At 41.0% G+C, this 27468-nt stretch overlaps 1 protein-coding gene across 10 annotated transcripts in view; it reads right to left on the minus strand.

The window, feature by feature from the left end:
• Positions 1-27468, minus strand: part of RASAL2 (RAS protein activator like 2) — a 145854-nt gene that overhangs the window by 21587 nt on the left and 96799 nt on the right. For 8 of the 10 annotated variants that reach the window (XM_026853509.1, XM_026853508.1, XM_026853507.1 and 5 more), the window contains 6 exons: positions 19502-19611; positions 9298-9451; positions 7652-7750; positions 6305-6859; positions 3814-3958; positions 449-593 (listed from right to left, as the gene is read on the minus strand). In XM_026853509.1, coding sequence (XP_026709310.1) covers positions 449-593; positions 3814-3958; positions 6305-6859; positions 7652-7750; positions 9298-9451; positions 19502-19611 — 1208 coding nt within the window. Of the gene's footprint in view, positions 1-448; positions 594-3813; positions 3959-6304; positions 6860-7651; positions 7751-9297; positions 9452-11853; positions 12327-15363; positions 15490-19501; positions 19612-27468 lie in introns of those variants that run through there. The other 2 variants (XM_026853514.1, XM_026853515.1) reach the window with 2 other exon arrangements.

Here is a 27468-nt window from a genome sequence, read left to right on the forward strand (position 1 = left end):
TTCTTTCACTACTACTCAGAAACAAAGATTAATAGAAATTTCTCTGCCAGTGTTTCCTCCCCATGATTTCCTGTTCAATTCTACAGATCTAAAGGGTCTGAAAGTTTCCTACAGACACCAAAACTTTCATCTTTTTATTCCAATTTCAAGCTAAGCTGTTATCTTCTCACTTACACAGCCACAGTATGTGTTCCCTTGGCAGAGAATTTCAGCAGAAGCTCCTGACAGGTATGGTGTGTGGGACTGGAACCCCTCAATTTAGGTGCAAATTTCACCTGCAATATGGTGTCACACATAGGAAGGTAGAGAGGAAAGGAACGCAGGTAGTCTCAGAAGACAGATGGGTCTGTGCTATTTCCCTGTACAACTGCTGTTTTCTCCAGAGGAGGAATGGGCACCTTCTAAGCAAATGGCCTAATGAGGGAGAAGAGGAAGGAAGATGCCTCACCAGTAAGAATTGATAATCTTGCAGAAGGCCAGTTCACAACACATTTTCAGGTTGCTCTGATGATCAGTTAATTCACTGGATGAACATTTGCTGGGATCCACTTCACAGTTTTCATCTGACTCATACAGAGCCTTGATAAACTCCCCTGGACAAACGGAAGAGGATGACAAACCAGGGTAGTTACATGAAAAGCCTCCTTGACACACCTTTAAATCCTGCTTCCGTCTTTCCTTGGCAACTGCCTCTTCTGCTCCGTGTGTCTGCAGTACAGCCTTCAGACACCAGATGTGGGGGACACGACTCCTCCCAGCTCTTTCAGAACAGAGCATTTGCCATACCACATCAGACAGCTGCTGCTCTGATGCTTCAGCCTCCTGTGCCCTCGCTGCCCCCAAATATAGGTGCAATAACAGGATGGCTTTGCTTATAAACCCTGCAGACACTTCACTTGTAGCCTAAAGAACAGGATTTGACTTTATACTCAAACTGCATTATCAACTATAAAATCATCCACAGTCTTAGAAATGAAGCTGTGCTATTTGTCTTCATAATTTCCCCAGGAAATGCACTTGACAATGCTATTTATTTTTATTATTTCTAAATTTACCATTTATTTTAAAAAGTATCACCTTACTCTTGAATAAGAGTAATACCTGCGTGCTACCAGATACTGCTGATTTTCTCAACCTATCAACACCTTATGACATTTTTATAGCCTGCATATTTCAAAATCCTTTGCATTTCTGTCATCCTTCTCTTAGGGCATCACAACAGAAACTGGACATGTACAAAACCAGATAAAAGTTTGCTTTGTTTGACATATTGGAATGAACTACTTACTAGTTTTTCTCCTATATATGCTAACACATCAAGTGATTTTTTTAAACTGTTGTTCATTAGGAAAAACTCTTAATTCATTCATTCATTTAATGATTCAACGTCTTTTAAGTTCATCTCCTCAGATGATCTTGCTGGCTCCGAGCTAACACCACAAGGCTTGTTTGTGCAAAAGGGTTTTGTTTTTCTTTGTCTTTGTTTTCACAAAAACCCTTAAAGACCTACCAACCCCCATCCCCAAATCTCAAGTCAGCAGTGTTCTTGCAAGCAAAGCAGGCAGCACATTTTCTTAAGCTTTTTTTTTTGTTGGGGTCCAAAAAATTTATGCTGAGGGCATCTAGATCACTTATTTGCAAAACTCTCGTCATTACTTCTGTTGAGCCAATTCTGTTTTAGCTGTTGTTTACTGGATAACATTTTTTTCCCCCTTAAACACATCTGAAACTTTCTCTTTGTGGTCCATGAGACCCTGCCTTAATCATATACTAAGATGCTCTTCCAAATGTATTAAACAGCTAACACCAAGTGTAACGTTGTTAATCCTTTCAAAGAACATGGCATCTGAGCAAAATGACATTTAGAACTTGACAAAGAATTAGATGGGTATATTGTCATAAGCAACCTTGCCCTGAGCTACAGACAAGCCAGATGACCTTAGGGAGATTTCCCATCTCTCATGTCTATGATTTACAGTCTTATCGTTCAGCTCTAAATCATGTATTAGAAGTCATTAATTTCAAAATATTTTTTATATAATTACTGCACATTAAGGGGCTTGCATTCAAATATAATATACTGGTCCTACAGCTGATTGTTTAGTCTGCTGAAGAGCACAGCACAAAGTAATACACTGCTCATTTCTCCATGCCAGCGAGAGCCTAAGACTGCGATTTATGCTCAGTGGTTCCACCCATGAGAATAAGACTACCAGAAGAGGCTCATTAAACTTAAGAAATGGCCAAAATGCTTATAATCACAGACCTGACTATACTGACCCTTGAAGCACTAATTTAGCCAACTATCTCCTTGATGACTTGCCAGCGTCTGGGATTGCTGAGGACAAGTAAGACTGCTGGGAAAGCAAGCTGCTTTTTTAGTTTGTTTGTTTGTGAAAGGATGTGGTGCGGGACTCAGCTTTGGACCAATCTTGTTTCTCTTGTATTAATTTCCAAAGCTTTCTTTACCTAAGAAACAACAGAGGGATGGGTGGCTTATCGTGTAATTATGGAAAACAAAGATTGTGTGGGGTTGGTAAAAGCTAACTGCAGCGAGGCTGTGAGCATCTTTGGATGAGAGCATGCATATTTTTGGCATTCTTTACAGCAATATTAGTTGTGTGGACAGTAATTCCCAAGACAGTGGCTTATGAAAAGTGCAGAACCTTTTGGTGGAGAGGGGACAATAATACATTTATCAGAATTCACTCTGGCATGTTAACTGTGGACATTAAGACCTCATGGGGGAATGGAGTAGGAGATCACAGGTCGGCCAGGCAGTTTTAATGAGGCAGTGAATAAAGAGCACTTTGGATAAACACAGGCAGGAGGCTCCCACGGCATCCTGATCTCCTGCCCTGTGCTGCCCAGTAGCCCTGCAGCCACACTCCCTCTGGCCATGTTTGTCTACAGATTTTTGTTGGGGCAAGGTACCAGTTTAAAAGGTTAACACAAATGTTTATGAATTAATTGCTTGTGAAAAAGGTAAGGGCTGAGCAAGTCCAAGGGTTTATCTGGAATGTACCAGCATTACCAATATCTACAGCTGAAGACCTGGAAATGAATTTTTGTGTACTACCTGCACTCAACCCGAGTGCTAGGGTGGGCACCACATGCTTAGCACAGTGTAGCTAACGTTTCCTGTTAACTACAAGAGAAAGAGACTGACGCGAGACACCCCAGCGACACACACCTGTGGATGAGAACTTTGGTTGTCAACCAAATACCCCTAAGAATATCTAACCCCCTAGGTGGTGGCATTTCAGCCTAAAGCAAGCTCAGGACGTTTGTAAAAGGAGATTAGTGAAATACATGCTTCACATTCTTAACCCTTTCTGAAATTCCATCTAATTGATCTAATTGTATTGCATACAATACCAGATTCACTCCTGACACCGCAACACAAGATACCAGTCTCAATTTCCGCTCTTAAACTCTGTCAAAATCCCTTTTTAAAGCCTGTTAATATATCAGATGGAGCAATCACTGTTGCCCACAAATCAACTGCAGTATTATAACTCTTCATCACATCTGGAGGCACAAAAGGTTATTTAAAGAGGGACTAAGCAATATTATACCAAGTTTGCCTTTCCTTGGGTGCTACTCCTGTAGGCACCAAAAAGCATCTTCCTTTGTGTGGATGAAGGGCATCAAGAGTAAGGCTGCAGATATTCTGCTCTCTGTATACTAGACAGCCGGGCTGAGTGCTGAGGCAGCTCCTTCCCATCCCACATTAGGTGCTTCAGTCACAGAGCAGACAGGTCAGGGTTAGCCCTCGCTAAGCAAACAGGTGACAGACAGGCACTTTCTTACCTAGTGCATCATGAAGATACTTCTGCCCTACCAACTTCAGGTATTCCTCAATAGCTTTGGTAGCAAGTGTGTTCTCCCTGAAGATCAAGACATCATGCTCCCCACAACGATCTACCTCAGACATCACCAAATCCGTCAGGAAGTCCTGAAGAAAAAGGTCAAATGGCAAGAGGTTATTTTAAGCACACTCAGCCAGGCCAGGCTAATTGCAGAAGCCAAGAAGGAAGGATAAATGGAGGAGCCAGAGGATTACTTAAATAATTGCTCAGGTTGGGACAAGAAGTGTACATGTTACATGTACTATGGGCCAAGGAAATAGCTAGGCTCCTCTTGGGTTTATTATACTTATAAAATGATATAGATCACAAATTATAAAGGGAGAAGCAAAAGTCTCTAAAAGAAGACCTTTACAGCCAAGCTTATGTTTCAGCTTAGATCCTGAACAGAAACCCTCACCAGTTTGTTTATCAGTGGCTTTGTCTGCTGAAAGAAACTGTGATATTGTATTTATCTTTTAATACTGAATATTGCATGCAAACCTGGATTTAAAAACCCAAAATGGAAGTTAGGCACAAGTTTTTACAGCTTGGTGAAATTTAAATAAGAAAAATGGCTTATATAAATTAAATTCACAAACCAAAAGTGGTTCAGTCTTTGGGAAAAAAGTTAAAATACCTGCTGTGAATCTATATGGCTTAACTTGAATGGTATTCAAATGCCCAGGCAGGAAATATCAGCAAACCTTGATACAACAAATAACCTCTTGATAGAGGGTCTAATGCTACAGTAATACTTACTTCCTGAAGTGATAACTTTATGTGAGTCAAGGACACCCAGCATTTCACAAGAAATACTTGGTATTTTGCAAGATCCAATTTCAGCCACCGCCAAGTTCTCCAGGAGAGGAAGCATATTTCTCTCTTTCTCTTTTTTTTTTCTTCAAACTGTTCCCAAAAAAAAACCCTCCAAAACCAAAACACCACCCTGAATTAGGGATGAGTGATAACTCAGACTTGCCAGTTCTGCTGCAAACAGCAGCATCCTCCAAACAGTTCAAAGAGTGCTGTAGTAAAGTTTCATAACCCCATTAACTACAGAAGCCAATAACGCCCTGCTAGCATGTGAGTCTAAAATACATGGAACAAATTATGTACGATAAACATAGATCAAAAATACACTAGTACTCTTGGTTTTCAATCCATTATTGCTGTTCTTTTTCAGAAAAATCTGAGAGAATTATTTTCACCTGGTGCAAACTGGGAACCATCCAGCTGTATTACCACCAGCATAGTGTGAACTGGAAATGTACCCTCTTTGCAGCTTAGGTTATGGCAGCCTAAGCTGCTCAATGCTTCCAATAAATAGAGGTTCAAGCGTTCAGGTAGTAGGAAGACAAGGTTATAACACTAATTTATCTACCTGTTGCAGCTAGCACTGCAGGAATCCAGAGCCTGCTTTCCAGCAGGATTTCAACACAACCCTGTGGGAGCTACCCCAGCTACCAGACAAACAACTTGGTAAGGAATGACTTCCCATCACACACTATCACACAGTACTAGCCTTTCTGAGACATATTCCAAGGGGAGAACAGTAGAAAGCAGTATATGATTGTGCAAACATAAAGGGACCTTTCTGGAACAGTTAAATTAAGCCATCCCTTGGATGTTGCTTATGGCTATCCTTCCACACCTCCAACTTGTGGTTGGCTGTGCTTAACTTGGTCTAGCTGGCATTACTGGAAGAAGCTGACTACAGATTGGTACTACTCACACACCCACTTGGCAGGCAGCAATCCAGATAAATCAATGCTTGTTAATGCTTCTCATAATTTCCCCAGGATCTACAGGATATTTCCCCAGTCTATTCAAAAAAATGGAGGCTCACTCTAACTACTGCCTCACAGAGAACCGTCAGTGTGCACCCACAAGTCCTAATAACATCCTTGGGGCAGGTGGGATCATCATTAACTGAGTATAGATTCTCCAAATGGCTGTTCAAACGCTGACCATATCAGTGTTAGCATCGATTAGCTGACTTAGCAATGAATCAACAATGGCACCCTGCTGTTCACTGCATCAAAGACTTATTTATAGAAGTAATTCTCCAGTTTACTCATCTCTTGCTTACTTATTTTTTATCCTGTATCATGATTTTAGAAATACAGAAAAGGTTCCTGAACACTAAGGTGCAGGCCCTAAGCTTTCAAAACAACATGAAGTTACATAGTCCTCCCAATTATACTTTGTACACAGCAGTTTAACCTTTGTATCAACTCTTCATCCTTACTGGTATTGTGTCTATCTATATGCCTTCCTGGCAGACGCAACTGCCCAAGTCTTTTCAAATACTTCTGAGACCCTTTTCTCAGCGTTACCCCATCAGGCACCCTCTGCTTTTGCTTATGGTCATGGGCTTCCTAGTTTCTAGCTGAAAAGATATCACCTATCAGCAGCAAGAGGGAGTAATTTTGACAGGAGCCACCTGTTCTTACCTTAGCTCTCCCAGTGCTCTGAAGAATGTGCACCAAAGCACAAGCCATCTCTTCCTTATTCCTTACGCTGATCACAGGTTCCAGCACAGAGCACAGCATAGTGTAGTTGCTGGTAACAAACTCTGCAAACTCTTTGTATTGCTCCATGGGCAAGATGGTGATGGTCTGATAACGGGACTTAATCCGAATGGAAGGTCCTCCTGACTTCCCTTTGTTGGGTGTAGGTGTGCTGACTGGGTACCATTTTTCCACAAACTGGCGACCGGTTACACTGGCCATGGGAATGTTGACTAGGCCTACATAATTGTTCTTGTCCTTCTTCTTCTTCTTCTCCACATCCTTGTAGATGTGAACTGTGATGCTATGAAGTGGTGGAAGACCGTAGAATTCAAAGTGCTCTCCCCAGAAAATGTTATCTGCTTTTGTTTTGCTGGTGGTGCGGGCAAAGAGAGTGTCATCAAGGCACAGCTCACAGAAGTATTTCTTCTTGGGGGCCAGGTCCTTTGCCTCAATGATCCAGAGACGGAGGACATTTTCAGCTCGACGGCAGTTGTCCTGTGCAGAAGAAAGAGCTCAGCTTTGATTCAAAATCCCTAAAAATGGGAGTATTTTGTCTTCTAAAGCAGCAGCAAAGGGCTGCCTTTTGTGTCCAAGGTAGGGACAGAGTCAGAATTCAGAATCAGATTCTCTAATCTTCAGAGAATCAACATACCTAGAAAAATCAGACATTTTCTAAAATAGAGGGAAAGGGCTGTCTTTTGTATATCAGAGGTGGGGGATAGAACATTTTTCTTCTCAAAAAAAGCTGTCTTTGAAATGCTTTAGAAAACAAACACTCTGCACAGGAGCCCCTCAAATGCTGCTGGGTTGGTGTGGCACGCTGCACTGTTTACTCTTGTGAATAACTGTTACCTTTCCCTTGAAGGTGGTATGCCAGCTACAGAGGTGACTTACCAGATATTTCTAGCTGATCAGTAACTTCTCCCTCTGGCTCAAATTCCTTTTTTTTTCACCACCCAAACTGTGCCCCCACAGTAAAACATGAAACCTGTGAAGCCATGCCCAATCCTTCTGACATGCATGGTATCAGAAATCCAGTCTGAAACATCATAAGCAGGCACTGGGTTAGGGTTCAGGAAGCATGCTGACCTCTATTTATTTATTAAAGGTTTGACCTACTGCACTCACTAGAATAGTACACAGCAGCTTCTGATACACTGATGAGTGGGTTTCTCACCAGACTAAATTAATTGAGGATGCATCTGTGGGAAGCCCTGGTACACTGGACTAAATCCAATCACATCACCTCCATTCCCCTGGTAATCTTATTTCTACAGTTTGTATTACCTTATTTGGCTGCACTGTTCTGCGTAGGTTTTCCATCCACTTGTCCCTCTCTGCTGCAGAGGAACAACTGAAGCATTTACTGCCACTGGAGTAGGTTACCTGGAATATATAAATGACAGGTTGAGTTCAGGCAAGCCTAGGAGCCATGTAAGAGGCTGCAAAAAGCAAGGAAGAAGATAAGCAATGCTTGAGCAACAAAGTAAATACAAAAAAGTCAGGAAAACAATACAAGGAGCCTAGAAGGCAGAGAGGTTAAAAGGTCCACAAAATGTACAGAAAATAAGTCAGTTCAAATTAATATAAAACTAAAGAAACATGAAGAGCACCAGAGGTTCCTCTTAAAGACTTTTATACAAGGCTTTAATCAACCAGCTAATTTATTTTTTTAAACACTTGTTAATTGATCCACAGCTATTAAATGCTTGCAGTTTTCCCTGTTAAGTCCCAGAGGCAGATGATTTGGTTACTAACAGTGTAAAGACAGACAGAACTAACAATATATTAATATAATGCAAAACACTATAAACAGTGTCTTCAGCAAATACAAAATGTTTCCAAGGGTCCATATATACAGCAACAGTCTAAAACCAACCGAAAGGAGTTGAGCTCTGATCCAGTCCTGACACTCGATGCCATACACAACTCTGCTTTCATGCAGGAGGGAACTACCTTGGTTTTACGTAGTCTGACAAGCTTCATTTACTCTTTCCATTCATTTGTACCCACAATTAAAAAGCAGTTTGAGGCAACAGCCTCAGAGCTAAGTTGTTGCCAGTTTTTCCACTCAACAGCCCAAACCTAAGCAAGCTGGAAAGTGTTTCCAACCAGAAGAATGAGACTGAAGCAAACAGGAACAGTTCCTGGATACAACCCGAGGGAGAAGGGCCTGATATCCTGGTTTTCTGCCAAAGCAGTTTTCCAGGTTGTAAACAGATTTTTGTTCCAGAAGTTTAGACACATCTGACTAACCCTGCTGAAGACAGACTGTCACCCGCCCCTGCCACGACAGATTATGATGACCTTGGACATAACCAAATTGCACACACGAATACGCTGCTGGTCCTGCAAGGTAAGGACTCTGCTCACACAGACAGTCTGTTTTGGAAGCGGAGCTAGAAGCCACGTGGTGCTGTGCTGCAGCCTGTGCTGAAACAGCAAGAGGATCCTGCTCTGTGGCGCCACGGACATGGCCGCAGTTACTGAAGCTTCTCCTTTAGCAACTGGAGAACAGGCTGAGCTAATGGAGGGGGGCTCTGACTGGAAATCACATTTCTCAGTTACAATATATTTCCTAAATTTAATTTTAGGTGAATTTGAAGAGGATGAATGCACAACTTATGAACAATAGTATGTTTCAACTATACAATTGCATGCAAACTTCAAATGCTGAGATATTTATCAAACTAAGGAGATTTTTCAATTAGAAGACTCAGTAATTGAAAAAGACTTCTCTCCATTGAGTGATTGATGTCATTAGCCTCAAGGACTTTAGAATCACATCTGGTTCAACAGCCCCCACCCAAACCTCAGGATAGCAGCGGCTGCTGCTCTGCTCTCCAATTACAAAGTCACAGAACAGCGTATGGCAAGGGTTCAGACCAACTGACAGCATATAATCGGCTGCGTGTTTGGAGAGTGTTCTTTACCTCAAAGCAGAAGTCTTGTCCAAGGATACTGCTGTGAAGTGGTTTGACAAAGACTTTTTCTTCTGACCCAAGATCCAGGGCCTCCACAGCGCTGCCTGGGCTCAGTAAAGACTCATGGGAACGGGACTCTTTCAGCTTTGGCAATCCACGTGACCTGTAAGAGAACAAGGGGGAAAGGGAACATTATTATTCTCACAATTACCAAAAGAGTTGGCAAGATCCCAGAGAAAGCTGCAACTTGCTTGTGTTTATTCAGAACAACTTCTACAATTAAGTCTGTAAATCTTATGAAAATAGCATCAGACCAGTAATCCTGGACTCCTAAGTAAATACCCACCTACACAAGCCCAGGAAGTCCATTCCTACCAACCTAGAAACTATAGGTGCTGAGCCACTGGTGAAAGAACAACATTAAAACAAAAAGTTCAGAACTTACCTGCTGAAATTTAAAGAAACCCCATAGATAGATTTGGATATGTTACTGAAAATATTTTATACTATCTAGATTACTAGATAAATGTCATGGATTAACAGCAAAAAGCACACCAAACTCTGAATCTCTAAACCCATGCAGAAGGATAGCTACTCTCATTAGAGCGGTGATCCACCCACAATATACTTGAGTTTTCTTAATATACAAATACTTTAAACTAAATACAAATATTTAGTTTATGCAAATTATTTCCCACTTCACAATGCTCAAATCTGTTACCTACATTTAAATTCGTCATTTTCTTCTTCAGCTGCTTCTTCTAGTTTTAACAGTTTTCAAATTTTGATACCTTTACTCTCATTTAATTCCCTTTCACTGACACTTACTGGTTGTTGTTCGTCTGTTTGGGTTTTTTTTTAACTGATTGGCCTGTAAATCCCTAAGCTCTACCAGACCTGGCATCTCCCAAATTCAGAGTACCTCTTTATGAATGCAGTCTTCTCTCTGTCCCCATCAGTCCTTGAATACTTGTCAAAGACATACCCCTCCCTCCAATATGCTGTAGCATTTTGTAACCAACAGCACTATCACAAGACGTGCTCTAAAACTTTCTGTATTCTCCCAGTTTGATTTAATGTGACATTTGTGCGTAGTATGGAGTTCTACTGTTAAACAGCACTGTAAAACGTGCTCAATTTATAGGTTAGTGGCTTCACCTGTGCTCCTTCTTATTCCAAACTAACACCTAACTTTAGGCACAACTAGCATTTCTCCTTCAAAAGGTAAATACTGTGTGCACACACATTTTTTTCCTCTGCAACCTCGTCAAAGCCTTCACTGATGACCAACAAGGAGGAAGAGCATGGAGTCCCAGCTTAGCAGAAAATGAGCTGTTTACCTGGCAGGTCTAGATTTTGCTAAGGTATCTAAGCTTGTGGTGGTTCCTGTGCTTGTTCAGTGATCCATGAAAGTTTGTCCATAAACATGGCTGCACATCCAGCAAGTGTGACCAGGCACAAAGAACAGATGTGAGAGTAGAAAGGCATCAGTCGTTGATACATTATGCAAAGCAGTGCACTGAAATGATGCCTTCCCACCTGCATATTTTCTCTTTTATTCATTTCCCAGTATTAAAGCTCAGTGTCAAGTGGAAAATGTTTTTAAAAATGTATTTATGGAGGAGTGAAAAGCATAGCTACCTCTAATGGCTTCCTTAATTTTGAAAAGTAGTTTTGATGTTCTTCCCTCACATATCCAAAAAAATCCTCATATTTTGTAACCTTAGCAAAATCAAACTCCTCCCACCCTTGAGAAATTCTATGGAGAAACAGGAAAAAAAAAACCCAAACATGTGGAAAAGCCATCTTCAGTACTTCTAAGTCTGCTTAACAAAAACTTGGGTATCCAGAAAGATACATGTAAAGCAACAAGCAGAGTTCACCTGACTGCTCTTTTGTACAAAATGAAATGCTGAGGGTATTCTAGTAGATTCATGTATGATAACACTTATTAAACCATAAGGGAGAACGTTGTTCCCATTTAATATATTGAATGACCTAAGTGCAGGCAGCAACAACCTTTCATCAGAGGGATATTACAAAGACACTGATTTCAAATGCAAAACAGCAGCACTGGTACAAATGTGTTGACTGCACTGTGCATGCTTTGTTATAACAGGTTACAGCAGCAGCTGTACCAACGCAAAACTAAAACCTCAGCCATGTATAATTGAACACTTGCTGCAGTTAAGGTAGAGCAAGTCTAAAATAAACACACCACAATACACCACTTTAATATCGTCTCTGCAAAATCCTCTCTAATTTCTCCTCTCAAGAAAGCACTGCTGAGGTCACTTGGCTTCTGTCCCTATCCCAAACTCTCAGCAATTCCAGTCCTAACAAAGTACTTCGGTGCATGATGCAGGGGAGGGAGCTGGCTGAGAGCCTGCAGCCAACTACCGTCTTAGCTCCTTGTCAGTGAAGGAAAGCATGGAGTGGTCACAAAGAAGGGGAAGAGGAGGGAAAGAAAAATAATTACCAAGTGAAGGAGAAAGAAAAAGTGCTTTTACAAATCCCAGGTAAGAGGAGCCTCCACTTGAAGTAAGACAAATCAAGCACACCTACATGAAACAATCGTACAGCCACTTAGCAGTGCATCCCCAAATCATAGCGGTGCCACATGTCACAGCCCTTCCTTTCAAACTGCATTCTCTGGACTACATCTCAGACAATAAATCCTGCCAGGAGAGGAAGACAGGCACAAGAAACCAGGAGCAGCTCTTCCTCAAGCCTTAGGTTACAAATCTCAGACGAGCATCATGCCAGGCAAATATGCTGGGGCAAGAAAAAAAGTTACAGCTTCACCGGGTGAAGAAATGTCTCTCATCGTCGGCTGTGCTCCCACCTGGCCCAGCGGGTGACACCAAAAGGCTCCCGGGTGCGTGTTGCCATGGTGCGGCCTCCTGTAAGAAGATTAGGGGGGGCCAGCAGCCAGGAGAGGCAGCAGGCACAGGGAGGCTGCTTCGCAGACAAAAGTAGCAAACGTGACCTTTCCAGAAGGAAAGAACTCCCTCCTCTTCTTTTCCTACAACGAGTTTAACGAGACTGGGACAGTTAAAGACAGCATGAGAGAGCGAGGCATCTTCCAAGAACGCCTGCGAACAGCCTTTGGGGACGGGGTGGGAACAAAGGCAGGTACACACAGAAACTGTACTCCATGCCTCCACTTGCCACCTTGCAAGTTAAATCTTTTAGTAACATTATTCTGCTTCATTGCTCTTCTAACTAGTTATCTTTGAACCTTTTGTTTTGGTGTGGATCAGCTGGAGCATGGTTAGTTTTGTTGACTCAGGGTCCTGGGGCAGAGGAACCTCTATCTGAGTAATCCCCTGAAGCTACCATATTTAAAACAGCTCAATAAACTGATTAAGTGGCTTAGAATTGGCACTTTATCTTCCATAAACACCACAGCAGTGTTGTAAAGTTGTTGGTTAGATGCAACCACATGCATTTACAAACACAAGTACATGCATTTCTAAGTACCGTGGTATGTATTTCATCTACTGATAGATCTGCAAAGCAAATCATTGACTTGTGCCTAAACCAGCAGCATCCCAATCAATATAGGCAATAAATATACAGAAATAATAGTTCTCTGCTGCTTTAAAGCCTCATCTGATATTCTGAAGCTGTAAGTAACAATGAAGGAAAATTGCTCGCTGGCTTCCCTTCTGCACAATTAATAAACCGATGCTACTAACTTACTTCCCAATGTCCAGCGAAGGGGCTGGATTAACAGGGTCTTTCCTGTATCAGGTAGGGAGTTACTGGTAAAATGAGTGTTGCTGAGAGTCTCTGTTAAGAGAGAGGTAATCTCAGAGAAGCAGATTACTGTCAACAGGAAGATCGCACATGCAAAAGGTGGGGGAAGGGTTGTTTGTACAAATCTGTTTCTGTTAAACAGCTCCATTAACAACCCAAATCCTGTTTTAAATTACAATTAACCTCCCATGATCAGCTTTTTTTTTTTTTTTTTCTGTGCTGCGTTTTCTATCTACTTCTGCACCCAACAAAAAAAATTGCAAAGGAGAACATAAGAGTTCAGAGCAAATAGTTACCAACAGCATCAAACAACTTTCACACAAATATATTCTCCATAATTTATTTTCAACAGGAAAAGCAGGTGGAGGAGAAGCACATCAGGGAATATTTTACACTTCTCACATCTTTTCACATGTTTTGGAGTACTGGTCTTCAGAGCTGCATAACTTCCTTCTAAATCACAGCCCGGCAAGTGCCCCAAACCACTGACATGGCAGCAGCATGTGACTGCTACTGAAAAAGATCTCTTTAACACCACCATCTTGCTGGCCCAACCCCAAGCTGATCCTCTCTCCTTGCACACCATAATTCGATAGCTTTCCACTAGAGGAAGATCTTGGTTGTAAGCCAGGAACTAGAAACCTCTGGCTTTCAGTGGCCACCCATGGCACACAGCAGCCTATTATCTGTCTTCTATTAGATTCTACTGTCTCTAAGGCACATAGGATAAAGGGTTAAAATCCTAATTGCTCTGGTTATGAAACAATCCTGCTGATTTTGACCTATTTAAAAGCCAACCTACAAAGCACAAAAGACTTTCAATCACTGAGCTTACTAGGGAGAGCACTATATTGCTTGGAAAACAAGCCTGTGGACATCAATAATCCAAAAGATTAAAAAAATGGATAGAAATGAATTACCAAGGAACAGAATCCCATCATCTGTTTCCTTTACCAAACTGGTGTTAAGGCAAAGAATTCTGAAAAGCATTTTTTTGTTCAGCCCGAGCACCTGACTAAAGCCATGTCTCCACTGGTCTTACGCGAAACTGTACAACTTCATACTTCAAATAATTCCAGCACAATACCAATGTGTTTAGAGACACTCCCCAAGATCAGAAAGTTGAATTCAATACTTAGCCACTCGCAAAGTCACAGGAGAGAGCTTGGACTGTAATTCAGTGAACTTTCTGCTCAGCGCTGCTATTCGAAATCCCAGCCCTGCTGAACTGGACCCTAACGTCGGCAACATCATCTGCAGTACAGGTGCGCTCTACCAGCACTGCAGCATCAGATTTCCCTTTGCAAGTGTTCATTTTGTAGGGACCACACCCCACTTAGTTTTCCAACTGCCAATTAGCAGAACATCCTATTACTTGGTCAACCATTCTACAATTTTTTTTTTTTTTTAAATCAGAAACTTAAGGTAACTTATTTAGATGCAAGTTCTACCCAGCTGCAATTAAATGCTGGCTTTTTCTGAGCCTATTGCTTTAGCCTTCCTTTGAGATTCTAGTCTTTTCTTGCAAGGCCCTACCCAAAGCCTCATTGTTTGAATCCTGGATTTGCAAAGCCCTTCCCTCCCTGCCTGCCTACTCTCCCTACAGATCACAGCTTGTCTAACAGACAACTCATATGGTGCAGCCAAACAGGCTCCTGAATTTCACAGTGGTAGTGCTCAACACACTCTGCTGTAACTATCGTCTCTGCTATTAACATTTCAAATCTTTTGTTTTGCTGGACCAGAGATGCTTAACTGATTCAGTTTCATTTCACTGCTAAGTGATCTATAGGTGAATTTTATGTGGAGGATCCCAGGGCTTGCAGAAAAGCATAAGCTATTAAGAAGTATGTTTTTATAAAGGGATCAAGTGAGCTTGCAGGTGTGACAGAGCAGTCTAGCACCAGAGTGGAGGTTTGCAAGAATAGGCTTAACATTGAGATCTTGTTCAATTTTCACCAAAACCCAAACAATTGCATAAGGATTGAAAAAACTTGCTGAAAGAAATACGTTCATCAAGCCAGGAGTGAAATGTCTCTCCAGAAACAAACCACTCCTCCCCTTTCCCCATACTCCAGTATGCAGATAGGAACAGATACGCTGAATGAATACAGTCTCTGAGTGAGTCAAGCCTCAATAACACATTGTGTAAGACAGATTTTTATCCTTACGTCTAAATCAGGATAAAAATCACCCTGGCATTAAATTAGAATGAATGAATATGAAAAACATGTCAAGATTTGCTTCTATTACTTATATGATCTATGCTATTTCATACTGCAAGGAAACCAGGAGGGAGGAGCAAGAACTCACCGAAAGTAGGAGAAGCTGTCGTTTGAGCAGCGATACCGTTTCACCATGAACCCCAGAGCCATGGCTACCCACTTCCCTGCAACCTGCCGGAGCCCATTCTGAGCAAGCACACAACAGATCCTGCGCTCGTCTACGACTATCTGATAATGCCATAAAATGACTTTTAGTAAAGCAGGAGGATTCCCACGTGGCAGTAAATCCCAACAGGGCAAAACCCTCCCAGCTGTCTGCAGAGCTTTACTGCAGTCGCTGAAACCATATGCAGCCAGTCTCGACCATCTTTGCTCCCTCACCATAAACAAAACTGAGGCGAGGTCCACTTGGAAATACTCTCAAATTCCTGGCCACAAACTGAAAATATTTATTTGGTCTCCTTTCAAATGTAATTTTCCTTAAGTCTTTTCTCATGCTTTTTCACATGTTTTATATATTACTGACACTGAGAAAATGTTAGAGACAAATGTGTGGGTTGAAGAGCTCAAAGAATGCAGTCGGAAACAAGCTAGAAAAGCTGTGAAAGACGATACAGTAACATGGTGCCAGATAGCCTCCTGGTGAGAGCAGTTGATAACCTGGTGAGATGATGTACTGGCCACACGTCTGAAGAGCTTCATTCACATCTGTTGTGGGTCACAATCAAGCAGAGTCTAAGTCTTCTCACATTAGTGTCTTGTAAAGATACAACACGAGTTTTCTAGTACAAAAGACTACCCAGCAAACAACCTGAATCTGGAGTAATAGAAGTGATGTGCAATTACAGACTGAGAGGTTGTGGATTTCCACAGGACACCTGCGTGCTGACCCACAGTAGGCTTGTTTCTGGAGGGGCATCACAGCTCTCTCTCCTCCCCATCCACTAACCCAGCCACACTGAAACGAAGTTAAAAGACAGAAAAAGTAGCTTGGCCAACTGCTTTCTGCTGAAACAGAAAATCTGATTATGGAAAAATCTGCAAATTATCTCCACCACTCCTCCCTACAGCATTCCTGAATCCTTTCTATTTTAAATCACCTCTGAACAGCATCCCTCTGTCACCATGGCATGCAGTGTTACAGTATTCCAAATACTGATATGCACCAGTATAACTAATCTTCCTTACTCCAGAATTTTTATGTATAAACATCTCCTGTTTCTTAACAGGACCCAAACACCTCAAAAGCATGAGAAAGCAACATGACAGCAGCCTCTATTTCCTCCTTATCCTTGCAGGGTTTTAATTTATAAAGCTATATAATACTTTGAAGGCCAGGCTCTTATATTTGTTATAGCAGGAAAAAGTAGATGCTATCAGTCAATCTGGCCCTGAAAACCCATATAACACCATGACATTGCCTAGCATCACCTGCTTAAAATGGGAAAGGGCTGACTCACTGGGGTAGGACAGGTAAGTTTTTACTGCAACAGATCAAGACTCACAGAGAAAGCAGGGAGAGCAGAAGGTGAGAGAATGGCAATTCTCTCTCATGAATTAAGAGTCAGCTGCTATGTATTATTTTCTTTCAGGCAGAAACAGTTGTCACTGCTTTGTCCCATTGGAAAAAAAATCTCAAACAACAGCATAATAGTAAATACGAATCAATCTTTTTAGCTTCCTCTTTCCTTCAGCCCATCTCTTCCCAGTATACTAATCTGTTCCTCATCTTCAGTGCTTCATTCTCACATGTTTCTGAGTTGGTTTTCCTGCTGTTCTACCCAGCAACTGTATTTTTCAGGCACCCTTAGATAGTGAGTGAAACATATGGGAGGGACAAGATAAATTATTGGCAAGTTTCACTTTACAGTGGAACTGAATTTCCTTTATGGTTTTATTTATAAAACACCATTAGAGAAGTAATAGCTCTATCCATAAACTTTCAAAGTTGGTATATTCAATTGGTGCACTGTCTGATTAGACCACAAATGCAAAGAGAACTCCATAAAACCTTCAATCTTGCCAACAGAAGGTAACTACAAGGTTGAATAGTGCTGTTATGCTTTCCTTCCAAAAAGAACTTATCAGCAATCTGTGACCCTCACCTGCAGCACAATGCTTCAAACAGCTTGAGGCGATGCTTGTGCTTTTGAACTGCAATACTCATTTGTGCAAAGATTTATCTCCAAATAAACCAAACCTCAACTTGCTTTCCACATAGCTTGGCTACTCTCAGGTGACCTCCCTTGTCTCCAGACTGTGCACTCTGTTTACTTCAGCACATCTACCTCTGAAAGGAGGAAGATCACACGGACTGGTATCAAAAATTCTTTGTCCCATTAATAGCAAATGATCATATCATGCCACAAGAACCCCAAAACACTATTCCATCTCCTGCGCTACAGATGCAAGACACGTTGCTATAAGGCTACTGTAGAAGGCCAAAGGAGACGGGTGACTGGATGGAAGGCAAAGAGCAACCACCTGCTTGTCCCTGTCCAACATCCTGCACATCACTGGCTTTCCAGGGCTTTGTCCCACAAATCTCTGAATGGACTCTGCCACTGAAACTTCTCAGTTCATTTGCTCCTGGATCCTCCTTTTTAAATCCATGCCAAAGAGACTTAAGAGGACTGATAGAACAGACCAGCTATTCCTAATGCCATCGCCGCATGCAATGGATTTTATGCTTTGCAAACCATCAGTGAAAATCCATGTTTCATTCAAGTCTAGTTGGCAATTCATGCCCACACTGGCAGGGAGCAGAGGAGGATCTGGTTTTACAGAGAAGGCGGCTTTGCTGTGTATAATATCATGTCTTAAACCAAAGTTGTAGGGATTAATTACAGCTAAATTTATTGGCTTTCCCAGAATGATAGTATTTCCCTTACGCTGCAAAAGGAAGTATCATGAGTCCACATTCAGCGTGAGTACCAAGTTAGTGAAAGGCAAATCTATTATTTATGGCAAAAAGATTTTTGTATTAAAAAACTTCAAGCAAAGCTGGTTACAAACAACAGTAAAAGTAACAGGTACTTTATCACATAGTGGCATTATTTAACATGCTTATGCTCACCGAGTTGCTTTTCATAGCCATGTTGCAACTCCCTCAAAATAGGGATTTATAGCAGAATGTGACTCAAAACAGACTGAGTGAACATTACTATGACTACAGGAGCAACCCCAATGACATCATTAGTCACGTTTGATAAGCAGCACTCTTTTCTGTAACTTGTGAAGTTAACAAGACCTCTAACATCCGAAGCCTTGCTATCTCCATGATTTTATGGTGCTGCCTTTCAGATAGAGAAGACAGCACCATTGATTGAAGCAGCACAGCATGACAGACACAACTAATGAATTCAACTCAGCTAAAGGAGAAGGAAGAATGCACTAAACAATGTAAAATCACAGAAGCCTGCCGTGGCCTTAAGTACAGGGCAACCTATTTTTCACTCAATCTAGTTCTCCTGCTGGGCTACTGTGGAACCTAATACAGAGTAAAGTTTAATAAAAACAATCAAGAGACTTTACAAATAGTTAGGAAAAACTGTGTAAGATCTTTTGCTTGCCTCATATACAACCTATTCCCAGTCTGAATCGCCAGCCAAAAACTAAACAAGCATGTATATAACAAAGTGAGCACTAAAATGCCAGAAGTTACTGAGTTTTCCAGTTTTCTGAAGAACAGACCGTCTGTTCATCGTAGCAACACTGCAGTAACTATAACAATTGACTGACATTAGCAAGGATTCTTAATGTGCCTGAACTGCACTGCACATGTCTGGGCTTTGCCAGTGCTAGCTCAACTAATCTGCTTGCACCAACACAAAATCGGCCACTGCACTGATCTGCAGATAGGTATTGCATGCATTGAGGCAAGTTTCCCTAAAGCTGATTGATCCAATGGTTTTGTATTATGAAATTTAAAGTCTGAAGCTTATTTGAAACAGATGCAGAAAAAGGTATTTGAGTTCATATTCTTAACCTGAACTTTTCATCAGCTGTTAAGAGTAGTAAAAATTTTCAGTCCTGTGTCAGCAGTAAACTGCATCCTAACTAACTTCTAACGTACTAAAGTCAGCCCCAAAAAAACACCCATCTGCTGGTTTAACAAATCCCCTGCCTTGTTCTCAGTCTGTGAGTGCATACACATGCTGTGTATAGATTTTGTGAAGTGCCTCTGGATGAGAAGAGATTGTTTTGGGAAATGCATTGAACCTTACCTGTCATCAGCATTGCGGAGAGATGGGAGACGAAAACTAGTGTTCCTGTCCAGCTTTGACTGACTCTTTGTCCTCTTGATGGACCCTTTCAGACGTTTACTGAAGAAGCCCTAAAATGAGAAGCTGCATAAGTGAAACAGGGAAATTGATGCCAGTAATAAATCAATCAATGCGCTGTCACTGAGTCCAAACTCAGCAGTGATTCCTGCTGATAATGATTACAGAACGTGCTCTATTGAGATTCCTCTGAGCAGGAAGACAGGCTGGGCTAGATTATCAATGACCATTCCAGTATGTCATAGCTTCAGATTGCAATAATTAGCACTACTTGCATTACAGGTGCACTTCAATGAATTCCAGCTATTATACAAGAGACCCCAAACCCCACAATTATAATGTAATAAGGAGTAGTCTTAGATATCAGTATTTGTTCTCACCTCCTCTTTACATGCCATGTTTTTAATTCCTGATCAGATTAAGAGCAGAAATTGTCTTTTATTACGAACTTCTGCTGCACCCACAGTTGCACCCAGGTTTTTCTTTTTAATTTAGAAGTAGCAGGTAAGTCTGACAATAATTTGTAATTTCAGTAGTCTCACTAGCCAGAATTTAAAATTTCAAAAGATTTCACATATAAGTGACTTCAGTTACCAGTTCTGGTACTGCTCTGAAGCAAAGCTCAACGCAAACAATCTACTTGTGATCTAAAAATATTAAATCCTCAAGTAACCTGTCTTTTGAACTACAGTTGTTCACCAAATGCAGACCAAAGCCACATTAGGTGGAGGGAGGCTCTGTGGATCATCTAGTCAGCCTCCTACTCAGTGTGGGTGTACTGCCACAGTAGGTCAGCCTAACTCTGACTCTGTCCAGCTAAGTCTCAAAAACCTCTGGTCAACTCAGTTCAGTGCTGCATTATCCTTCTAGTGAGAAGAATTTTCCTTTGTGTATAACAAAAACCTCCCAAGCAGAAATCTGCAGCTGCTGTCTCATTATAGCATCCCCCACTGCTGGGAAAAGTTTGTGTCCAGCACCTCTGTAATTCTCCTCTCCATTGCAGCAGGCTGCCTTGTATCAACCCTTAGCCTTTTCTTCTCCAGATAAACAAGTCCTCAACCTCTCAGTTCTCTCATTGCTGATATCATCACGAGCCACCGCTGTGTTACCAGTACTGAAACACAAGTACATCTGACCACTGACATACAAAGGGGTGTGTGCATCTGTACATGTGGGGAAATCAAAGAAACATTTCAACACCTGCACATTTGGTTTTCTCCTATAGCACTCTGAATTACTTTGATCATAATGTGCATTTTAAACAAACCATAGTGTCAAAATATTTCCAGGGCTTGCAGACATACATGCGCATACATTCTTTAGCATGATCAAAGCAAATACAGAGATTCTTAATGCAATGGGATTCAGCAACATTTTACTAGCTGAATCTGGTTTGCTCCTTCACAGAACAGCTGCACAGAGCCACCATACCGTGTGCACTGATGTCAGGAGATTTACCAAACACACATGAGTGAAACCACATTTGTTAAAAATATTACAGACTGTTTGGTAGAATTTGCCCAAAGAGAATGTTCTTTTGGCATGGATTGAACCATCAGATCTACAGTCTTACTTTAGTAAAGGTCTAGTGACAATGATAGCCAGCTAGGGCCAGCCCTCTCTCCTATCGTCTGTGTTCTGCTAGGATAGAAGTCGAGTACAGCTTATTTTGAACACATTCACAAGGCAAGTCTCCACAAGCTGCGCTTGGGACAGGTGACAGATGCTGCCCACAGCTGCCTCCTGTGATACAGAAATCAGCAAATTGGAGACAAACAAGGTCTTCTGTTCTTTCCTATGCAGAACACCGACAAAGCAAGAGTGTTTTATTGGTTCCAGGTGACTCAGCCAGGCTGAAGTATGTGACTTGTTCATCTCAGACTTGTAAGAATTAGGCCATTGCAACTAAAGATAACTTTATCCATGATCTTTTAGTCTGAAAAATCTCACATATCTTTCACCTCTTTAGGAAGAAATTAGATTTACCTATGATTGGACAAGGTGCTACATAATTTCATCTAGGATCCCTTTCCCACAGAAGGTTGGACCAGATGATCCTCTGAGGTCCCTTCCAACCTGGGCTGCTCTGTCATTCTACAGTATTCAAAGCAAAGGGCTATCCCCCTCTTCTCATCCATGGATGCCGATTTAATTGTTGGAAAAGAAGGTGCTTCCAAACAGCAAAGTCTGCATTTGGTCAGGTTCAAGGCATACACTGCAAGCATCTCTAAGCCAATTTTCTAGTCTCATATTTGCCTTAATTTCCCTTACTTAAGCGCTCCTTTTGAAACAAAATGTATCCTCTTCCCTTTGAACAAGCACACCCTTCAACCCCAGTCTACCTTTCCTCATTCTGTTATTCTTGGTCCTTCTACATTCAGTTTGCCCCTCTTCCACACAATTTACTCCTTGAAACTGCACAGTTCCCCTCTCTGTAGACACTGGTAGGTGGGTTCTCTCTCTCTGGGCACTTGTTTCCACTCTGCTTCTTTTGATGCACAATGAAGTGAGTCCTGCTCAGTTGTCATGTGCAAATTAAACCCCACCAAATCCACAGTTCCTCAAGCCCACTCCTGTGACATCTGCAGCAAATACAGCAAGATGGCCTGTCTCCTCTCTTCCGCTGAGATTAGGATGGTGATATGTTACTGAAAGCCTATCCATACCTGAATGCTAGCTGTAGGATCTTTCCAGCACATGCAGATCATTCTCTTCCAAATACTTGTGTAGGAAACCACCTGCTCACACACACGCTAGAGCCTGACAGGCACCTCTCCATGGGCAGCAGAGAGAAACTGGGATGCCCTGTGGGATAGTGCTGTAGGGATGGAGGAAGAGGGAATCTGTTTTCTGCATCTGAAGGCAGTGCTACATTTAAGGCTGCCCTTCAATTTCTGAGGCTTGCCAGCCAGCAGGCTCCTCAGGGGTGAAAGCTACTATACTCTCCTGCAATAGGAAATAAAATGGAAAAGAAAAGGCCTGATACCTAGCTACTGCAATTACTTCCCACAAATCTACATAGTGTGGCGGGGAAAAGGTACTGTCAAAAGAGAAGTGTTTTCAGCTGTGTGTGCCACTCAAACTCTACCTATGTTCCTGCACTTTTCTTGGTCCTGGCATTGAAAAAGTGCCTTTGAAAAAACTCTGTAATCAATAGATGCTCTTGGGCTTCTCTTGGGGCCATTGCTGGAGCTCAAGCAGAGGATGTATAGCACTTTCAAAGGCACTTTCATATATTCTGACCTCTCAGCATAAAAGGTAACAAATCCAACTACAGGGATTCAGATCTGGTGGACCCTGGCTTCATTCCGGTACCTCTCAGGTTATTCAAATTGCAAACATGAAATAACATGTTTTTCTCTCCTTAAGGGCAAATAAGACAAAGCTGACCCAATTCAGTGGGTCCAAAAGTATTTATATTGAATCACTCCAAATCCCACTCAATGATGGACTACGAATATTAATTTTTGTGTGCATGCACGATTTTAAATTGGCACTGCTTTAACATTAGTGAACATGTTCTTGGTTTAATTGAACATAATCTATTCCCTAATGAAAGAAATATGCTATCTGGGGTTGCATAAGGCTATAAGACTATATATAAAAAAAGAAAAAAAAGGTAAGAACATACTTAAGGATAAAAATGATTCAAAAAAACAGTGTGCTTATTGGTCATCCTGAAAAGACTTGAAAACATTTCTAATATTTGCCTTCTGCACCTTGCTGGCAGTTCATGCAGGGCCAGTGCTTACAGATGGACAACCTGGGAGCAGCATGAAAAATTCACATGTGCCAGGACTGAACAGAATTTTTTTACTTCCATTTGCCAAAGGAAATGCTTTTAAATACTGAATGCAGACAGAAAAAAAGATGTAGTGACGAAAAATAAACTTCTATCTGTCACAATGCCATCTAACAAAGTTTTATTTCCTTTTCCTTCTATAGAGAAGAAATCCCTGCCAATGCTAATAACTGTAACTTGTTCAATTAAAAAGACAAAACCATCCTTATTATTTTTCTTACTGTCTAGGTATTTGTCTTAAATACTTACTTCCACCCAAAATACGCTGCTCTTTGGTTCTTATACCTAAATGTAATCAAGTGTCTAAGCTTTAAGACTCATCATGGAACATTTCTAGTAACAGTGAGAATTTTACTGCTTAAAAACACCCTCAGACAAAAAGATATAAATTTATTACCCAAACTGCCAGAAATTATAAAACTATGTTCTTAATTAAAAAAAGTACAAAATATTTGGTAGGATAAATTAGCTAGGATGTACTTTGAAAAGATCAGTACCATGTAAAGACAGTATTTTAAGAGGAGTCCAGGGAGAGAGTAACTGTAGAATTGTGGCTTAATCCCTCAAGAGACAGATTTGATGGTCCACACCTAATGAGACAAAGCTCAGTACAAATTCCCCTCAGAACCACAGGTTTAGGGGAACATGGATGGAAAAGAGACACCGAAGCAGGGGGAGAGAGCAAATGGGCACAAGCACACACTTAATCAGGCATGTGGAGTAGGTTCAGAGCAGGTTCATCATCTCAGCCAAAAGCATCAAACACTGGGGTAAGAAATCCCAATGACACAACATCTAAAAATAATTCAATCCCACTGAGAATTCTTTTCATCTCATTTGGAAGTTAAGCAACTCTGCCAAGAAATCGCCACAGGAGAAGTGACAAATTCAGCAGGTTTTTCTATCTTCCCTCCATAGCTGCACCAGGAAGGTATAGAAACCCTGACCCTCAAGTATTTTAAACTCAGGGATGATTGTTGTTCAGGGCAGCTTTGGCTTCAGAAAATGCTCACCCCGTGCTGAAGATGACAACTGTCTGTCTGTCCTTAATCTCAGTTGAGCAGCACATGAACTGCCCAACAAATTCAAAGACAGCCCAAGTATGAACTACTCAACTCTTTGACTATTGCTCCCTATAGACACACTGATTCTTCCCTTTGGAGAGAACAGCTCATGCATAATAAATAATGATTGTCTTTGCTGTTTTGAAAGTGAAAGGTTAATTCAGCCATGAAGTAGTAAAACTATATATAACATGAATTATCCATCAATAAAATACAACAGTATTAGTAGAAGGTTCAAAGCACAAACCCCATGTAAAACCAGGGTAAAATGGGCAACAGTAAAGGTTCATATAGTGCTGTGGTTTGCAGGACCATTACCTACATCAGATATTTCTGGGGACAGACACATTACCTTTTGGAGGCTTGCAATGCATCTTGAACATTTATAATTCTTGATGAGGAGCACTAATGCATTATTAATAACAGCAGGTGGTTAACTTCACAGAGCAATGAGACTTGCTCTCTCTGAGGGGAAGGACAGGATGGGTACAGAGATAACACTCAAGTGACTATGGACAACAACAGAACTGCCTCCCAACTACCGCACGTTGTTAGTATACAAAGCATTTTACTTAAGTTGCTCACAAGCAGCTATCAAGAAAAAAAAGTATCATAGCCAAGTGAAAATGCTCTCATGTGCCAGCACCATTGTAAAGCTATGGGAAGCAAAGAAGCAGGGGAAGATAGCCAGGTCATAAAATGGAAAGATACAACTAGCAGGATATTCCAGGGATTAGGATCTAACACAGTGAAATTTATTATCCCCTGTAGAACAACAAAACACCAGTATAACTAGCAAGGAGGTGGAGAAGTTTGCTGATGAGCCTAGTAACACTCAGTATTAAAATATTAGCAGCGTCTACCTTTGAAGAGTCTCTCAGGCACTCACACAATAGAAAAGCAGATGAAAACAACTATACATACACCTTGGTGGTAATATAAAGAACAAGACAGTGACTTATAACAGTCAAATTCCACCAACTCATCCAAAAGTCCTGACACTACATCACTGAAGAGGTGGTTTGTGTACAGGCAGAGAACAATAAAAACCATGTTTGAATGTATAAATGAAGGATAAAGCACAATAAAAGTAAAGTGATATTATGTAAATCTGCCATAGCTTTCGCACTAATACATCACACTCTTCTGATCTTCTCATCTTAGAAAGAAAACTGATTAAAGGCAGACAAGAGGGGGATTTACAAATGATATGTTTTAAAGACCAACTATTTATTATTGGAACAAAAGCAAGAAGGGATTATAGATGTATAAAACAAATAGAATGGAAATTACCTAAGCTCCTCATGCATCCTGTTACATAAGAAAAACAAGGGGTAATTTCACACGAGAGGCAGCACATTTAACTGATTGTCAGGAGACTTTTTCTAACGTTATCTATAAATCAGCCCATAGAATTCTCTACCACAAGATATTATACAGACATTTTTTTTTTCTGCAAGATTTAAAAAGGATTATGTGTTTATATAAGGAAGAATAACATATGTAGCTGCCTTAGTCAGGTTTAAAAATAACAAGAGTGAGCAATTATCATGCTTCAGGACACAAGCTGATCAACAGCAAGGATCAGGAAGATATTTTTCCCCTGATGGGACAGCACTGCAGATTTGTCCAGATAACAATTTCAACTTTCCAATGAAAAATTGTCTACAGCCACAGGACGTATACAGAATAGGATGAACAAGTTTAAGAACAGTAGCAAGAAAACCAAGGAAAAGGAGAGGATATCACAACAGGGATATGTTGATAACACATCTATTAATGAAATGTATCATAAAATTGCATATACTCTGCATGATATGCAGTCAAAAGTACTAAAGGAATAAAATTTCCAAGTCACTGGGAATCATACTAAAAAATTCATGAAGAAATAAGAGCTACTTGATAGCTGGGGAGAGCTACCACAGCTTTCAGATCCCAGTTCAGCAAGGTGTTTAGTCTGGAAACAACAGGGAGCAGAGCTTGGGTCCCTTTATGGAAGCTGTCCACAGAAGGCATTAGTGTAAGAAAAGCCCTTATCCAACAATTAAGGAATAAAGGTCAGAAGTCTGTCTGGAGAACAACACAACAGTGACAATCAATGTAAGAAACAGGCCACATGAGTCTATCAGTGTTTAATCAAACAACAGTTATTGGTTGCAGCTGGTGAAGTATGTAGAGAAGTGATGGCCTCCAGCCTACCTCCTCATGATTCAAGTGGCTGCATTTTTGTCTTTCCCTCATGTCAGGAAAGAGGCAATAACTATCAGGTCCCTGGCTCTTCAGTCCCCTGGCACACAGCCAGTAAGCAGCCTGACACTTCAGAATACTTTTTGATAACAGAACATACATACTACTTGGAAAAACTAATGGAAATGAGCTTTGTCAAAGCTAGTAACACAAACCTGAAAACCGGCTGCAGGAATATCTAAAAAGAGCAATTACAAGTGATAAGGTACCAAGATAGAAGAAAGTCTCCAATGGGATGTGGTGGGGATAGTGGCATGACTACCTCTGTTTAACATCTTTCCTAATGATCTGGAAGAAAAGTTAAACAGCACATTAATTACACTGAGCTATATTAAATTAGAAGGTGAAGTGAGGGCCAGGTATGACAGGGAAATAACACAAAGGGTTGTGAGCAATTAGAAACTGGTAACACACATTCTTGTAAACTTTAGTAGCAGAACTTGGAGAACCAATTGAAAGGAATTAAAAGCAGAAGAGCAAGAAAAGCGATAAAAGGGCCAGAAGGACTGATTTGCAGAGGATACATTAATTAAACTCTGTGTAATATGGCAAAGCCATGTTTTGGAGGTAAAGAACCGAATGAGTTGGTACACATTTAAATACTATTAAACCAAGGACAACTGGAATGTGACCAATGTTTAAAGCTATACAATTTCATAGCTCCCCTACATTAACTGCAGGGCAATTAGATAAAGTCAAGTTTACACCAAACATGAGATAAAGGTTCCTGATGTTGAGGTCCACTAGGCAGTGTCCCAGACAGGCTATACCTATCATCTGACTCAATGCTAAAGTTT

The sequence above is a fragment of the Athene cunicularia genome (genome assembly GCF_003259725.1).
Source record: "Athene cunicularia isolate RWA chromosome 8 unlocalized genomic scaffold, athCun1 chr8_part1, whole genome shotgun sequence".
In the NCBI taxonomy this organism is placed as follows: Eukaryota; Metazoa; Chordata; class Aves; order Strigiformes; family Strigidae; genus Athene; species Athene cunicularia.